The sequence below is a fragment of the Talpa occidentalis genome, unplaced genomic scaffold (assembly GCF_014898055.3).
Source record: "Talpa occidentalis isolate TD23 unplaced genomic scaffold, MPIMG_talOcc4v2.1 talOcc4.13, whole genome shotgun sequence".
NCBI lineage: Eukaryota > Metazoa > Chordata > Mammalia > Eulipotyphla > Talpidae > Talpa > Talpa occidentalis.
In genome coordinates, this window is record NW_023601322.1 from 41170643 (window position 1) to 41183791 (window position 13149).

Sequence of the window (13149 nt, forward strand, 5' to 3'; positions counted from 1 at the left end):
TGGATTTGATGACTAGGTGTTGAGTGGAAAATAGTATGGGAAAGATTATATAAGAAGTTTTAGCATAAACAAACTTTTCTGTGGAATCAAATCTGAATGTGAGAATCATAAGTCACATGGGAATGATACATGAAATTAAGAATCTCTTTTCCTTTGCGTGGCAGAGACTGCTGATTTTCCACTGAAATCCATTTTCTCCTTACTTAAGAGTAGAGTTTAAGATTATATTCTTCTCCCCAGTTAGAGATTACATTTCCCAGACTTTCATATAGCTATACCATGTAACTGTTTTCATTAAATGAAATATGTATGGGAATTGTTAGGTGTACATTTCTCCAGTTCTTGTAAATGGGTGTGCTGCACTTTCCCCCCTTCTATTATTTCTTCCTGTGTGCTGAAATCTATATTTAACCCAACAGAAAAAAAACAGCCCCTTAATGTGTTGCTGCTCATAACGGCGTTTTTTTTCAGGCTGAATATGAACATTTCCTGAATTTGTTAGTTTGTTAAGGTTAATTTAAGGATTTTAATGGGAAAATATTTCCTGGATGATTCATTTGGGACCAATGTTGTCAGAAGGTTGTTTATAAATAGGAAGGTAGAGGATCAAGGTCAAAGAAGGAGCTGTGATTGTTACAGGGCAACCCCGATATAAAACGTGTTGCTTGACTGTGTGTCCTTACCCACATGCTTAAAGGGGACTTAAACTGCAGGCACACACAAAAGGTTAATAACAGATTTATTTTCAAGGGAAGGGGAAATGAGGAAATGAGTACTTCAGGGAGAAAAAGAGGGAGATAAATTCGTAAATGCGTCCTACCCGTTCTGCTGACCTGGAATCCAAATTACCCGCCGAAAGGTGGCGAAAAGCCAAGCGCTGTGGGTCCAAGATGTTGACCCCAGTTCACATGGCTGGTTATATATACAAACAGGAATCATGATTGCTTAACTCTGCCCTCAGGTCATCACAACCCTCCCTTTGGCAATCATGGGATTTGTAGTTCCCAGTATCTTGATGGAGTGGGGATGGGGTCCACAAAGCCCATATGGAGTTTGCTCAGGACATCCTTTCCCCCTAATATGATGATGGAAACAGGTTGGAGTGATGTTGTTGCTGCAGTGGGTCCTGAGACTGGTATTTGTGGGTAGCCTCTAGGATCTGGAAAAGGATGAAGCGTAGATTCTCCCCTAGAGCCTACAGAAAGCTATGGTCTTGCTAACACTTTAAGGTGAAGAGCATCTTGAACTTGTTTGCCAGAACTGTAAGATGATAAAATTTGTATTGTTTTAAGCCCTATATTTGATGTGGCTTTTTTTTTTTTCTTTCAGTGGGAATAAGAAATCAATACATAGCTCTTCTGTTTTGGGTAGCTCATGTCCTATATCCAGTGTGTCTATGTGAGAGGTAGAACCAGACATTATTTTCCTCATCATTGGACAATTACATAGTCTTGTCTAGGATGTGGAATCTTGGGGCAGTGAGGTAGTCACAGAATTGGAAATTACTCATGAATGTGGTAGCGCAAGTAGCAGACTTTCTGTGACATAACCTTGCCAATGTTCCCTGCTGCCCATCTCCCTTTGTTCCTATCCATTTTCTGTGCCTGGATTGCTGGTTTTCCTATTGATTCTGTTAGCTGTATCAAGTCCTCTAGTTTTTGTTATCTATAGCCAAGAGTTCTAATTCAGAGTTACATGGTCAATGTATGCATATTTCAATATTCCTACCATATTCTCAGTCTTATGAGAGCATGTTTATCTTTGTACTCATAGCTTCTATACTGTCTTGCACTCAGTAAAATGCTTGCTGAGAGCAAACAGCTACAGTGTAATGCTACTGATAGCAAGAGGTGATTGTAGGAGTAGCATTTAATTGTATATGAAACAGCACTGGATGAAGATTTTATTTTACTTTTTAAAAGATTTTTATTTATTTATGCATACAAGAGCTGGGGTACAGGCCAGAGATGTGGGGGCTGGGATGAGAGGATTCACTAGAGACAGAGTGGGGAACAGAACAGGCAGACTGACCGAAATACACTGCTGAGGGGAGCAGTGGGCAAGACAGGAGAGGTCTGCTGCGCCATGTGGGTTCCTCGTTGGCCTGCTGGGGATCAAACTTGTGCTGCAAAGCCTGCGGATTGCTTCATAGTGTGGTGCTTAACCCCTTGAGCCATCAGGGAGGCTGTAGATGAAGATTTTAATATTAGATATGATTTCTGTTGGCCAGATAAGGAGGAAATATTTTAAGCAATAAACTGTAGATTCTTCACCACTTAGCTTTCTGATAGTTGACCACATTTTTAGGAACTTATTTATTTGTAAACATGCAGGTTAAGATATTACCAATATATTCATTATTTAAAGAACTCAATCTTAAGAAGACGACTAATCCCAAGACCCATATAGATCAGAGCTTAGTACTGTATAGTATATGGGGCAAGGTTGCGCATCTACAACTCTTGTTATTTCTTTTTATGCCTCCTTTCAGTTGCTAGCACTGTGTTCCAAATCCTCACTCTGCTCTATTTATGTTAAATTCAGATCTTGTATTATTAAGGAGGGGAGATGCACTGAAAACAAAGTTGACTGAGACAAATTCCTGGTCATATATGGAATAAGTAAGTTAAAAATAGGTTGATCTCACATTCGCTTCTTTTGGTGTCAAATAATTCCATTTCTACCAGACAACTATGATTCCTGTTTATAGTATGTTGAAGGAATACAGATGTTTATTCTGTAAAAAGAAGTATGGTGATACCTACTGAAAGAGAGTCACAGGGTACCACAAGAGCACAGCACAGAGAAAGATTTGCACTGGCATCCTTCCATCCTTAGACCTTATGTCTAAGGATGTCTAAATTGACTTTATGTCAATTTCAACAAAGGGCAGCAAAGATTTTCCCACACAGGACCAATCCAATATATTTTAAAATATCTCTTTAATGAGAATATATTATTGGGCATTCAGAGAATAGAAAATAAAGCTACCAATAAGCCACTACACTAACCATACCCTACAGTCATTCTCAAGCTTTTACTGTGTAATCATTATGTTGCATACTATGTGTAATGCACTGTGGTAGGTGTCATGGTATCATTTAATAAAAGTAAAACCTGGTCTCTGCACTTCACTCAGCTGAACAATGCTGGGAGACAAAATAGATAAGAAAGGGGAACCCATAGAGTGCCATGGGAATTTGGCCATGGGTCCACATGACCTATTGGGGGCGGGGGCTATCACAAATTCTGGGAAATGCAGAAACGGGGTAAACAGAACCAGGCAGGACACCTGTGTAGAAGGCCCATGGGATAGCAACTAGCCCAGACAAATTTCTCCAGTCATGAAAAGCCCTCAAAAACAGGTTATAAAAGGGATCACCAAATCCTTCCTGCAGACTTCTGTCTCCCCACTGCTTCTCCTAGCAGTATATTTCAATAAATCTACCTTTTCTGTTCTCCACCGTTTCTGGTGAATTCTCTCAAACCCTCACACTGATATTAGCCAGCCACAGAAAGTATCTTCTACACATGATCTTATTTAATCCTCACAATAATCTTATTACATAGATACTATTCTTTCCATTTATAGATAAGGAAATTGAGGTTCAGAGGTCACTCAGCTAGTAAGGAACAATGGGATTCAAAACAAGTCTGGATTCATTAATGTTCTTATAATCACAAAGTTCAATACATTTTTTAACAGTAAATTTTATACACCACCTATCAAACTTTTGACTATTTATTAATAAGTAAAGGTGTTGCAGTATCTTTAAAGAATTTTTTTTTCTTAGGCCTCCCTGGTGGCGCAGAAAGTTGAGCTCCGCACTGTGAAGCTGTTCGCAGCCTCTGCAGCGCGGGTTTGATCCTGGCCGGCCAGCGAGAATCCCACATGGCGGGGCAGACCTCTCCTGTCTTGCCGGCTGCTCCCCTTAGCACTGTGTTTCCTCAGTCTGCCTGTTCCGTTTCCCGCTCTGTCTCTGGTGAATCCTCTCACCCTCTGGTGCATCTGGCCTGTACCCCGGTTCTTGTATAAATAAATAAATCTTAAAAAAAAAAAAAGAAAAAAGAAACAAAACCCAACCTTTAAAAAAATTTTTTTTTTTCCTCTCACCTTCCACCCAACCACCTGTGCCCATACTTCTTTTGCTTTCTTTCCCCATCACCTCTCCACTTTCCTCTGGTAACCATTATATTTTTTGCTGACTTCAAGATTTATTCCTACTATTCTTTGTGTATAAATGTTTTTGGGTATTTGTACAATACATCTGATACACTTCCTAGTGTATTACTTACATTATTTTAAATAATATTCTATAGTATCTTTATGTCATTGTAAGTCATATTTTTCCTAGTTGGAAAAATTTAAATGTGCAAAATAAAAACCCACATTTTCAGCTGGTTACATTTTTTTTTTTTTATTATTATTATTTTTTATTTTATTATTTTTTATTTTATTTTATTTTTTAAATAATAAATTTTATTTTTATATTCCCCCATACAATTGCAAACACCCCATTCTGACCCCAATCCTTCCCCTCCCGCCCCCCATCCCCCAAAAAGTGTCTCTGGTTCATAGTTTTTTGTTGATTTTGATTTTCACTTTCTTATATTCATTTTCCTGGTCCCTTATTTAAGTTTTCTAGATTCCTGCTATGAGTGAGACCATCTGGTATTTTTCTTTTTCATTTTGGCTTATTTTGCTGAGCATGATCCCTTCCAGTGCCATCCATGTTGCTGCAAATTGCATGTGTTTATCTTTTTTGAATGCTGAGTAATATTCCATGGTATATATGTACCACATCTTCTTGATCCAGTCATCTATTTTTGGGCATTTGGGTTGTTTCCAAAGCTTAGCTATTGTAAACAGTGCTGCTATAAACATAGGAGTGCAGGTGCTCTTTGGAATTGATGTTTCTGTGTCCTTTGGGTAAATACCTAGGAGTGGAATTGCTGGATCATATGGAAGCTCTATGTTTAGTAGGTCCAGAAATCTCCACACAGCTCTCCATAGTGGTTGGACCAGTTTGCACTCCCACCAACAGTGCAGAAGAGTTCCTTTTTCTCCACACCCTCGCCAACATTTGTTGTTGCTAGTTTTTTTAATATGTGCCATTCTCACTGGTGTGAGATGGTATCTCATGGTAGTTTTGATTTGCATTTCCCTGATTACAAGTGATGTTGAACATTTTTTCATATGTCTGTTGGCCATTTGCATTTCCTCTTCAGAGAAGTTTCTTTTTAGCTCTTCTGCCCATTTTTTGACTGGATTATTTTCTTTGTTGTTGTTGAGTCTCATCAGCTCTTTGCAGATTTTTGTGATCAGTCCTTTATCATTAGTGTTGGGTGCAAAAATGTTCTCCCAGTTGGTGGGGTTTCTCTTTGTTTTTGTTATTGTCTCTTTTGCTGTGCAGAAGCTCTTTAATTTGATGTAGTCCCAGCTGTTTATCTTTGCCTTCACTATCACTGCTTTGGGTGATGTGTCTGTAAAGATGTCTTTGATGTGCAAATCCCGTAGTGTTTCGCCTATATTTCCTTCTATGTATTTTATGGTTTCAGGTCTTATGTCTAGTTCTTTAATCCATTTTGAGTTGATTTTTGTGTATGGTGTGAGGTAGTGGTCAAGCTTCATTCTTTTGCATGTAGCGACCCAGTTTTCCCAGCACCATTTATTGAACAAACTTTCTTTGCTCCAATGCATAGTCTTTGCTCCTTTGTCAAAGATTAGTTGACCATAAATCTGTGGGTTTATTTCTGGATTTTCTATTTGATTCCATTGGTCTGTATGTCTGTTCTTGTTTCAATACCATGCAGTTTTGATGATTATGGCTTTGTAGTATAGTTTGAAGTCTGGGCGTGTGATGCCTCCATTTCCTTCTTTTTTTTTCAGTAGAGCTTTGGCTATTCGGGGTTTTTGGTGATTCCATATGAATTTCATCAATAATTGTTCTATTTCTTTGAAGAATGCCATTGAGATTTTGATTGGAATAGCATTGAATCTGTATATTGCTTTTGGTAGGATGGCCATTTTAATAATGTTTATTCTTCCAATCCATGAGCAGGGGATGTCTTTCCATTTCTTTGTGTCTTCTTCTATTTCTTTTAACAGTGTTTTATAGTTTTCTTTGTATAGGTCCTTTACCTCTTTTGTTAGATTTATTCCCAAATATTTGATTTTTTTTTTGTTTCGATAATAAAAGGGATGGTTTTTTTGATTTCTTCTTCTTCAGATTTATTGTTTGTGTATAGGAAGGCTACTGACTTTTGCGTGTTGATTTTGTATCCTGCCACTTTACTGAATTGATTGATGAGTTGAATTAGTTTTTCTGTGGAGATTTTGGGGTTCTCTATGTATATTATCATATCATCTGCAAATAGTGATAGTTTGACTTCTTCTTTTCCTATGTGGATTCCTTGGATGTCTTTCTCTTGTCTTATTGCTCTGGCTAGGACTTCCAGTATTATATTGAAAAGCAGTGGTGAGAGTGGACATCCTTGTCTTGTTCCAGATCTTAATGGAATTTCAGCTGGTTACATTTTGGATCATATTCTTAGGATAGGTTTTGAAGTAGCTAGTAAAAAATGAATAAGGCTTCTGATATTGATGAGATCACTCTCCTAAAGGTCTGTATTATTTTGAAATATGGATTCATTATGAGAATAACAATTCAAACTAAACTTTTCTAGCATTTGGGGATTAATGTAAAACTTTGCTTTATTTCATCAGACAATCTCAATTTTAACTTGCCATTTCTTTGAAAATCCTCTGTTCACGTACAGGTTCTTTTCCTTCTTAATTCACCTACAAATCTGGGATCTAAACTGCTACTGCAATATAGAGTTGGAAGAAACCTCAGAAACCTTCCAATTTAATGTCCTCATTTTCCAGATCTGGGGACACAGTCCAAGACATCTAAGTGGTGGGTTAGGGATAACTTCCACAGGTAGTCTGGAGCTGGACTCCTGGAGAGTTTTTCCCCATATTTAACCTTACTTGGTCCAACCTAGTGAGGGGTTGTTAGAAACAACAGTAATACATGACAATCAAGGCTGACCTTTCATTTAAGTGTTCGAGGTGCGTCGACATTTATTTTTGTCCCTAAACCCTTAAATCCTACTTCTCATTAATAAGAAGACCCAGTCGAGGGGCCTCTGCTCTCAGCTCTTCTATTGGCCACATTAACATGAGAAAACCTCCGGCTTGTACGGACCTGCCGTCTTAAAAATAAGTAGGAAGAGACATTTTATAAAAATCTTTCTTAAGATGGGCCGTCAGGCGCCGACACCGACGGCAGCACGGCGCGAACCCGCCCAGCCCACGCGGCGGGCTGGCGCGAGAGGCGGCGTCCAATGCGCAGGCGCGCCGTGTATCCGTGCGGCCGCGCGTCAGCCCCGCGCGCCCCGCCCCCCCAGGCTTCCCTCCCATCTCCCAGCCTCCCCACCCTCCTGGCCCCGCCTCGCCGCGCCGCGCCTCTTCTCCTCCCGGCACTCGCCCCTTGGCTCCGCGGACGAACTGCGTGTTGCTGCGTCATCGCCAGTGGCCGGTTTGAATGAGGCTCTGGTCGCACCCGAGCCGCCACCACCACCGCGCCTCCGCTTCGGTCGCTGCCACAGCTTCTTCGTGTCCCTTCCCCTGGCCACCCTTGCCGGGGCCGTTCTGTCTGCGCCGCCGCTTCCCCTAGGGCCCCGCCATGCCACTCTACTCCGGTGAGCTCCCTCCTCGCCTTGTGCCCAGCTATTCCGCCTGGCGCTAGGCCTCTGAGTAGGCCTGGCCTGAAGGGCGGGTGCCCGACCGGCCACGGGGCGGGGGAGGGTCTGGGGAGGTGTGGACTAGGGTCAGTGGCGTGGAGAGGACCCTCGCCCTTTTTCCTCTCTTCCTGCTAGTTCTGAGCCCTGCTTCGCGAGGGAGAGCCGCCTCTCCCTGGCCGCCGGGTGGGTGGGGAGGTGGGGAAGCTGCGAGCGTCGGCCTCTTGGAGTCATGACTCTGCAGAATAGTTTCTGTCGTCGTCCCAGCCTGCAGGGAAAGGTGAGGGTGTGTCCTGGGCTCTGGGGCCAGGCTGGAGGAGGGATCTCCTGGACCCCATCGGTGGAAGGGACGGGCAGGGGGGGAAACCTGAAGTGAGGGCGGGTGGAGGTACCCGGGATGTAAGGTTAGCCTTTATTACTCTTGGAGTTACATCAATGACTGTATTCACTTTTCGCTTTCCCCTTGTTTTTGGCTTAACCGCCCCTTTGGTACCTGTTTCAGTTTTCTCCCGAGGCAGATTGCCAATTTATCTTCATTTTTTTTTCCATCAAACATTGTATTGCGCTTTTATGTCCGAAGCGTACTGTTAACTTGGACAGGTAGCTGAGTACTAATATCCGCAGGCGTCATTTCCTTTTGATTGGTGTGTGACAGGTTTTTTATTTTTCGTAATTATATGGTGGCACTTTAAGGTATTGCCAGGGATCACGTTTTCACTGCGTTAATAGACCCTGCTGTTTCCTAGTCATATTCAAAATGGCACCTAAAATGTACGTGTTGGCTCCAGTTGGCTATGGATGTGCGATTCGTTCACAATTCCTGACTCTGTACTCTCTCATATTCCTTTAAATAAGAGTCATCATTAAAGAAAAAGTCAAAAGAGTAATGTTTAATCAGTCTCCTGGTGGATTCTTGATGTTTTAGAAAATTTAATCCAATTCTTTAATAGTGATTCCTTAACCTCTCTAAAGTCACAGCAATTAACAATAGAATGGAGCTTGAGATATTCTGTTTATACATTATAGAGTTAAGGGAACACTACTGGTGAAAAGTAAGTGTACGCTAATACTTAAATCGCTCACCTCACACGCAAGCAAGACCAACCCCTTGAAAAAAATGCCTGTATTCACCAAACTTTCTATCTTAAAAATGAGTTACATCTTAAATATTGAGTCAGATCTTTTGCTCATTTCCAGCATGAGGGAATGAAGATTTCAAAGGTCTCTTTCCTTGACATCATATTGTGAATCTGTATTTTCATGTTTTGCAAAAATGCTGCTGTTAAAATGAGGACATTTAATACACTGTTTCTAGTAGAAAAGCACTGTTTTCAGTAGAAAGTTAAATATCCAGATTCTGACCTGGATTTTTGTTAAGTGCCATAAAAATTAATGAACACCTGTGTGGCTGTCACATAGCTAGTGTTTTTATACATGTTGGTTTATTTTAATCTTCAATGTAATCATATGGTATTAGTATAATTTTCTTTTATAGGTAAGTTTAAGTTATTTATGGTTTTACATTAAATAAATCATATATTTTCTCCATCATTTCTAATACTATTTTGGTTTCATTCTGTTTCATTCTTGCTTGTACTCATGTTTGTAGTTTTCCTGATTAAAATTATGCCCTCTTCAAACCCATTTTCCTTGCTGCAGCTCTGATGTTCAGGCCAAAATGTCCTTTAATGAAAACATTTCAGGGGTTGCACATTTCTTACAACAGAAAGCCTGTGTGTTTTAGAATGACTGTGTTACCTTCCTTGACTTAACCCTTGTTCGGTTTCCAGTTTTAGCTATTTCTTTTCTCTAGGTTTACCTGCATATCAGCACCATGTTACTTTAGGCTTTTGAATTTTTTTCTTGTCTATTCCAGGAATGCTTTTAATTCTCTTTTATTCTCTGGCTAACACCGAATTTCTCAAAGTTGATAACGGAAACAAAAAGTTATTGCTTCCTTCAGGGAACACTTTCTTACTCATCAAGCATTCCTCTGTTCCTGTATACTTATATTTATTTTGTATTGCTAATTATTTTAACCTTTTTCCCTTGTCTCTTTTATTAGACTATAAGTTCATAGAGAATCACCTGCTAGACTATTGTGTCTGGTCTTATCATTGAAGTAGGGCTAAACATAGTAACTGAACTGGTGAAAGGGTTGGGATATGGACTCAGGGTCAGCTTTTCAAATTCTGATTGTAGTGGTGGAAAATCAGACAATTCTTAGTTGTGAGTTTCTCATTTTTGAGTAGGTATAAAGATTTCCGAGTAAACAAGCAGTATGTATCATATACATACATCCTTGAGTTTGTTTTACATATTTCAAAAGTAAGCTATATAGGGGTTGACTCATTCTTCAGAACTTTTTCATGTTCCTAAACTAAAACGCTATACCCATTTAACAGTAATTCTTCATTTTTCCTTCCTAACATGCTCCTGGCAACTTCTATTTTATTGTCTCTCTGAATTTGTCTGCTCTAGGTACCGCATATAATATCTGTCCTTTTGTATATGACTTATTTCACTGAGCATAATGTTTCCAAGCATCCTCCATATTGTAGCATGTGTAAGAATTTCATTAATTTTTAAGACTGAATAGTATCTATTACAGGTATAATACCACATTTGTTCATTTATCTTTTGGTGGATCATTGCTTGTCCCCATCTTTAGGCTGTTGTAAATAATGCTCCAATGTGTATGGATATACAAATCTATTTTTGAACATCTGCTTTCCATACTTTTGGGTATATAACTAGAAGTGGAACTGCTGGATCATTTGGTAGTTCTATGTTAATTTTTTCAGTGATTCCCATGTAGTTTTCCTCAGTGGCTACACCATTTTCTCAGCATCAGTGAACAAAGGTTCCAATTTTTCCATAACCTCAACACTTGTTATTTTCTGTTTAAAAATTTTATTTTGTAATTACCACCTAAATTGTTATGAGGTAGGGTTATATGTTTTTTAATGATCTTTGTAGTCTTTTTAATATTTGACCACTTGTTGCTGAGGAACCAAGACTTTCAGTTCTTCCATATCTTTCTCTTACGAGACAGTATTGTTTAACCTGTTTTAAAGGTGCCTTACTATCCCAAGACATTTTTCTTCCCTCAAACTATCTTTCTAACTTTTCTTTCTCCTCTCTATTTTTAGTCTTTATAAAACATTTTGAAATCTGAAACTTACCCTAGGAAATATTTCAGTATGATATTTTGCAGAGATTATTGGAGTAGAATTCCGAACAGTAATACTTATCCATTAGTTTTGTAATATTAGTAAATCAATCAACTTAAGTGTCAGTCTTATTTAGCAAAGGAGAGCTTGGATTAGATACAGTAAGATTTTATTCAAGGCTTACTGGGCCCACTGTGTTCAAGTCACTCCTGATTTGGAAAGCATTATAAGCATAGAAAGATGAGTGACAGTTCAGTTTTTAAGAAGTAACCTAATAGGTCTCCTAAAGATTTTCTAAATCTAAAGTTTTGTCATTTTATAAATGAGAAAAAATAAGTTGTGCTTTTGTTTGCAGTTACTGTGAAATGGGGAAAGGAGAAATTTGAAGGTGTAGAATTGAATACCGATGAGCCTCCAATGGTGTTCAAAGCTCAACTCTTTGCACTGACTGGAGTCCAGCCGGCCAGACAGAAAGTTATGGTGAAAGGAGGAACATTGAAGGTAAAATATTCCCCACGTTTTCATTATTTGCTGTTTTTATAGGATAGGTCAAAATAACACCAGAAAATGTAGCATTTGAGGTATTTTTTTTTTTAATTTGTTGAGAGTATATAGAATCTGGGATTAAAACTGTGTTATTCATGTTAGTGAGAGGAAAGAATGTTGTAGCCACTTCAGAGCACTATGTTATAAATAAACATTTTAATTTTAAAATCCATTATACCAGTGAATACCTATAGGTATAAGAGGCCTGGGGCCCTCCACATACCTATATTGCTTGAATCTTTTTTCCTATAAAGGTGTATTGTATTTTATTTTGTGTAGGTATTTGTATTTCCTTAGTAATTTTCTTTTATAGTGATGGGAAATTTAACTGTTAAAAATGTGGAATAGTATGGTAGTTGTTTGCTTTTTTTTTAAAGGACTTTGACAGAATGTATTTTTGTACATACAGTTAAATATTAGAATTTAAAGTACTTCAACATCTTTACCAAAGCTCTGGTAGTGGAATGTTGGAAAACTGAATTTTTTTCCTTTGGCCTTTTGCATCCTACCCGTTAAAAAAGAGCCATTATCTTTTAAAAATAATAGCTATCTAATACCTATCTGAACATAGGAAGAAGAGAGAACATAGGAGGGAGAGAATTTAAGTATATCTTTTTTTTAAAGATTTATTTATTTGGGCCTCCCTGGTGGCGCAGGCGGTTGAGCGCAGCGCTGTGCAGGCCAGGTTTCCATCCCCGCCAGCCATGGAGATGCCCACTGGGTGGGGCAGCCCTCTCCTGTCTCTCCCGCTGCTCCCCTCAGCAGTGTATTTTGTCAGTCTGCCTGTTCTGTTTCCTGCTCTGTCTCTGGTGAATCCTCTCACCCTCCCGCACATCTGGCCTGTATCCCAGTTCTTGTATAAATAAATAAATCTGGAATATATTTATTTATGCATATTTATTTATGCATACAAGAACTGGGGTAGAGGCCAAAGGTGGGGGAGGTGAGAGGATCCACCATAGACAGAGTGGGGAACAGAACAGGCAGGCAGACTGAAATATGCTGCTGAAGGGAGTAGCATGCGAGACAGGAGAGGTCTGCTGCACCAGGTCTGCTGCGCCATATGGTAGCTCCCTGGCTGGCAGGGGATTGAACTGGTGCTGCAGTGGCTGCGGATAGCTTCACAGTGCTGTACTTAACCTCTTGTGCCACCAGTGAGGCCCAATTTAAGCATATCTTTAGTTTCCTTTAATTACTTTGGAACGGTTGTATTTATTGTATTTAAAGTTGATGAAGGACTATGAAAATGTTGTGAAGATATTTTCTCTATTAATGTTTATAATATAGAAGTGTAGTTTTCTAAAAAAATTCTTTAAGAACTAGACATGATTTGCTAAAGACTTGTAGTTAACTTTAGAGATAAGAACAGACTGTTCTGATTAGGTAGGCAGTAAAACAAATGTTGGTTGAAAACATTGTTTCCCATATAAGTTGTAATATGATTTTTGGTCATTAGTGAACTTGAGAACCAAATTTGTGCTGAGTCTTATATTGGTTGTGTACTGGAAGAAATATAGAATAATGCCTACTGAATGAAAGTATGACTAATAGCTAATATTTATTGAGGCTTTTCTAAAATTCTCATCTGTATTTTTAAGGTGAGAAAAGTGTTTTTTATACATTAATATATAAAAAGCGAGAAAGTACATTTTATAGATGAGAAAACTTAGCATCTGAGAGGTGT

The 13149-nt window shown here is 39.0% G+C and overlaps 1 protein-coding gene across 1 annotated transcript in view; it reads left to right on the forward strand.

Annotated features, from left to right (window-relative positions):
- Positions 1–7500: 7500 nt before the first annotated feature.
- USP14 (ubiquitin specific peptidase 14) overlaps positions 7501–13149 on the forward strand; it is a 46496-nt gene continuing 40847 nt past the window's right edge. The window contains exons 1-2 of the mRNA XM_037508757.2: positions 7501–7707; positions 11275–11420. Coding sequence (XP_037364654.1) covers positions 7692–7707; positions 11275–11420 — 162 coding nt within the window. The 5' untranslated portion in view covers positions 7501–7691. The remainder of the gene's footprint in view (positions 7708–11274; positions 11421–13149) is intronic.